Source organism: Microtus ochrogaster (genome assembly GCF_000317375.1).
Source record: "Microtus ochrogaster isolate Prairie Vole_2 chromosome 14 unlocalized genomic scaffold, MicOch1.0 chr14_random_2, whole genome shotgun sequence".
Lineage (NCBI taxonomy): Eukaryota > Metazoa > Chordata > Mammalia > Rodentia > Cricetidae > Microtus > Microtus ochrogaster.
Window position 1 is genome coordinate 11,695,051 of NW_004949097.1, and position 4,912 is coordinate 11,699,962.

General features: G+C 49.9%; 1 protein-coding gene and 1 long non-coding RNA gene across 2 annotated transcripts in view; one reads left to right on the forward strand and one right to left on the reverse strand.

The window, feature by feature from the left end:
* Window positions 1-4,912, reverse strand: part of Casc1 (cancer susceptibility 1) — a 47,410-nt gene that overhangs the window by 18,599 nt on the left and 23,899 nt on the right. Inside the window, exons 8-9 of the mRNA XM_026787952.1 lie at window positions 3,378-3,481; window positions 1,905-2,334 (exon numbers count right to left, since the gene is read on the reverse strand). Coding sequence (XP_026643753.1) covers window positions 1,905-2,334; window positions 3,378-3,481 — 534 coding nt within the window. The remainder of the gene's footprint in view (window positions 1-1,904; window positions 2,335-3,377; window positions 3,482-4,912) is intronic.
* LOC102000459 overlaps window positions 2,879-4,912 on the forward strand; it is a 3,798-nt gene continuing 1,764 nt past the window's right edge. The window contains exons 1-2 of the long non-coding RNA XR_258757.2: window positions 2,879-3,123; window positions 4,186-4,281. This is a non-coding gene — a long non-coding RNA (uncharacterized LOC102000459). The remainder of the gene's footprint in view (window positions 3,124-4,185; window positions 4,282-4,912) is intronic.

Here is a 4,912-nt window from a genome sequence, read left to right on the forward strand (position 1 = left end):
GGACACTGGCTGTGTGTGCACGTGTGTCAGTGTGTGCACGGGGACACTGGCTGTGTGTGCACGTGTGTCAGTGTGTGCACGGGGACACTGGCTGTCCTGATCTATCCATCTCTGCCTTATCCTCTGGAGACAGAGTCTCTCTCACTGACCTGGGATGGTGGCCGGCAAGCCCTGTGGACCCTGTCTCTGTTCTTCCACAGTGGTGGGGTCACACGTGTATGTGAGGCCACACTCTGAGGCTTTCACGGGTGCTGCGATTTGAAGTCAGGTCACCATGCTTATATAGCAAACACCTTCTCTGCTTGTGGCACAAATAATAAAAACCCAGAGACAGATATTGGGGTTCAAGCTGAAGATCAGAAAAGCAAAGCAGCCAAGCTTCCTCTCCCAAGGCTCAGACATCAAAGGGGAGATCTCAGAGTGACTGCAGACTGCAAAGCTCTCCACCGAACCTCACACTGCAATGAGCTCATCTCCTGCCTTATATTCCCCTCTCCCTCCAGCCATATCACTCCTGTCTCTCCAGCGCTGGGATCAAAGGCTGTGACTCCCGAGTGCTGGGGGCACTGGTGTGTGAGTTCTGGTTCTCTTTAGACAGAGTCGATCTCTGTAGCCCAGGGTGGCCTTGAGTCCCGGGACTGAGTCCTACTCCTTGGCCTCTCGTGGTGCACCTCTGCACCACAGACAAGTGTGAGTTATTAAAATACAAATAAATCACTATGCCGGCTCAGCCTTTCCCCCAGTCCCAGGCCTGTAGCCGTTCAATAGCTCAAATAACACAGCAGAGAGGACAGGCCCTCTAGAGGTGCTGTACCTCAGGGTCATCAATCGCCTGGCTGGTAGCCGGCGCCCTTACTCCAGCACTCAAGCCGCAGAGACGGGCAGATCTCTGTGAGTGGTGAGTTTTAGGACAGGCCGGTCTACATGGTGAGCTCCAAGACAGCCAGGGACACATATTGAGACCATGTTTCATAAAACAAGTCTTAGAAAGCCAAATGCTGGGGGAAATGGCAGAAAACGGAACCCCTCCAGGGTGTGCAAGCATTTGTTGTAAGGTGGGACATGTCCAAGCACCCTGCACCGGGTCTCCCAGCTTTGCAGCAGCTGATGGACATGACAATACTGACGGAGAGGCCAAAGCAGCTGCTCCTCCAAGCACTGACTGTGAGCAGAGGGGAGAAAGACACACTGGTGATGTGGGAGTGTCATATATCAATCTGTTGATTTCATTGGTTAAGCAATAAAGAAACTGCTTGGCCCTCATAGGCTAAAACATAGGTGGGAGGAGTAAACAGAACAGAATGCTGGGAGGAAGAGGAAGTGAGCTCAGACTCGACAGCTCTGTTCTCTGGAGCAGAGATGCAATGCTCCCCTCTCCAGGACACGCGATGAGGCTCTGACCCAGGATGGATGTAGGCTAGAATCTTCCCGGTAAGCGCACCTTGGAGTGCTACACAGATGATTAGAAATGGGCTAAATTAATATGTGAGAGTTAGCCTAGAAGAGGCTAGATAGAAATGGGCCAAGCAGTGCTTAAAAGAATACAGTGTCTGTGTAATTATTTCAGGGTATAGGCTAGCCAGGCGGCTGGGGTTCTAGGGACGCAGAGCTGCCGCTCCTATTACAACACACTGGAAACCAGGGCGGGCAAGAAAGGGGCTTACAAATAGCTCTATTTGCTCAGGAAAAATCTCAAGAATGCCTCCAGGGGCCGCAAATGCTTACTGCACAGAGCTAACAACTCACAGACTCTGTTGAGAGCACAAGTTAGGTGTCTCACGCCTGCAATCACAGCACTTGAGAGGCGGAGGCAGGAGGACAGCTGTAAGTTGGAGGCCAGCTTGGGCTACCTAGCCTGGAATGTGTTATCAGATACCACCTCAGACAGACAGACAATGTCCTACCCTTGGTACTTCATTGTACTCTAGTGCCTCAGAGATGATCTCCTCTGGGACTAAGCTGCACTCTCTGTCTGGTTTCAACTCTGGCTCCTCATCTTGGCTGGTGGCTTCCTTCTCTGCGCTGACAGCCTTCTCCTTGCTGACGGCCTTCTCCGTGCTGAGAGCCTTCTCTGTGCTGAGGGCCTTCTCTGTGCTGACGGCCTTCTCCGTGCTGAGGGCCTTCTCTGTGCTGAGGGCCTTCTCTGTGCTCTTTTCTTTCCTGAATCCCTCCTCTACGATGGGGGCGCGTTCTTCCCCAGGGACAGCGGTGGGGAACAGGGGGGTGACATGATCATAGCGAGTGTGTAGGAGCCGAAGGGCGACATCACTTGTAGCTAGTATCTTTGGGATTTCAAATCCAATTTGTGTTCCAGAGAATTTCACACTTCGATACCTGCCGTAATTAATTGAAGGAGACAAAGAGGATGAGCCGGAGAAGGCCAGGGTCTCACAGCACACTATGTAGCTACGTGCTAATGCCCCTCCTTTTGTGTCCTGGGCATACTTGATTTACCTGGAGCACTGCGACCCAGTGCTCCTCAGAGCACTCCCTTGGGTGGCAGCAGCACTCGGTCTCTCCCTAGGAGCCTCTCCGTGCTCCACCCCAGCTCTGACAATCTATGGTTTCACTTTTGCTTGTCCTCCCAGGGTATCAATTTGTGCTCTGGTTTTTCTGATGAGGAGGAGGAAGAGGCCTCCATGTATGAACTCTAAGAGGCTCCACGTGACCCTCCCGGAAGAATCTATGACACTGAAAACAATGGTTTTCACCGATGACTCTAAAATCCACCCTACTCTAGACTTCTCTCAGTGCCTGCCACATTTTTGATATTGGGAATTCAGTCAGTCTGGCATTGAATTAATCCTTGCAATCCTCTCCTGCTATTATGAGAATAAAGCCAAACCTTACTATCCCCACTATTTCTTTCTTATGCAGGAAAGCCTGTTGCCTTCGCCTCTTCTACAGATGGGTGTCCTTCATGAGTCTCTGTGTGGCATTCTGCACTGACATGTTGCCTTGAAGTCGACAGAAACCACAACATTTTGTAGAAAATACAACTTGGGAAATATTTTGTTCACTCCTTTTATGAAACATCAAAAATGAAACTCAAAGCCAGCCCTGATGTCACACACCTGCGACCCAGCACCGGGGACGCTGAGGCAGGAGGACCACCAGTTCCAGGTCAGCTTTGGCAGGGGTTGAAGGTGGAAAGGGGGTTCCTCACTTCTTAAAATAGTTTATTTATTTTTATGCGCACAAAAGTTTTTTTAATACATATATGGATGTGCACCACTTGTGTGGCCAGCGTGTGGAGACATGGCATTCACTGTAACATATCTGTACTGGACACGGGGATGATTCCTGGAGCAATCCATGTTTAAACTTCAAGCCACCCTACTAAACGCCGTGCCTGTGGGGGTGTGGGTGGGGAGTACCTGGGGTTCTTCTTTAGGTTTGCCCACACGTACAGGGTGACATTCTCGTCTTGGATGATTTTTTCCATGTTCCCACTGTCCAGATCTGCTAAGGTACTAGCTTCCTGTAAGAGAGAAACATATAGTCACACAGTGCAGGACAGTCACACGGTCACTGGTATATTGGGTTCCTTGTATTACTACAAGAATAATCTGGATAAAAGTAAGTTTAAATCAAAACAGCAAAGAATTTTTATGAAAAAAAAACTTGGGGGGTCAAGGGGATGGCTCAGTGGTTAAAGTGACCGTGTGTGAGCACTAAAGGTGGGGTCCCCCGGACTTCTGCTCATGCCTGGTGGCTTCCTGTATCGTCATCCAGGAAAGACAGAGATAGGAATTCCTAGAGGAAGTTGGCTAACTAGACCAGCTCTATTGTGAGGTCTGGGATCAGTTGAGAGTTCCTGCCTCAGCATACAAGGTGGGGAGCAGGCAAGCATGGTCCTGCTGTCAACCTTGGGGTTCTGATTGAACAGGCACATGTGTGTGCAAATGCCCACATACATACACATGGCAGGCACACACATGTGCAAATGCACACATACCCAGCCAGACTGGAGTCAGGCATTCTCCCTTCGCCTTCGTGTCCTGGTATTTCTTTCCACATCTGTGTGGTGCCGAGCGTGCCAGCGATGCTGTACCACTGCCCTGCACCACCAGTTTCCCTGGTTCCCTCTGGTGCACTAACATCTGACTTTTACCAGCATCTCCTCTGCAAATGTACATTATATAAAATAAGATGAAAAGTTGCCATGTCTGCTTTCCCTTACAGAATAAACATCACGGGCACCAACAACCCTACACCATCCCTCGCACCATCTGTCCTACAACACACAGTAGATAAAGAATGTGAAGTGCATGCTACAGGGTAAGTTCAGCTCTGTAGCGGCATTTCATCTGTATTTTAATAAATAAAGCTTGCATGAAGGCCAGAGGCAAAGCTAAAGCCACAAGAGGTCAGGTACTGGTGGCACACACCTTTAGTCCCAGCACTCGGGAGACAGAGTCAGATTGACCTCTGAGTTCAAGGCCACCCTGGGCTACACAAGATCAATGGAGAAATAAATCCAGATGGTGGTGGCCTGCAGCTTTAATCCCAGTACTAGGGAGTCACGCACCCTTAATCCCAGCACTAGAGAGAATATGAAATAAGAGGGGAGAGGGGCTGTCTGCTTAGTCTGCAGTCGCCCAGCCTTGGCAGAGGTAAGACTTCTCTAGCGGCTTGGCTGCTTTGCTTTTCTGGTTTTCAGGTTGATTTATTTATTAAAATACAAATAGTAAGCCTCTGCACAGCTCTCTCTGAAGGACTGTTTAAACTTAGAACACATCCCAACAAGGCTGACCCTCTGGCTGACTCTTCTAAACCAAAAGAACCAGAAGACAAAATGGATGAAGCAATGTATGCCCGCAGACCGTGTTCTGATGACCCTGCAGTGTGTGCCCGCAGACCGTGTTCTGATGACTGTGCAGTGTGGGCTTGCAGACTGTGTTCTGATGAC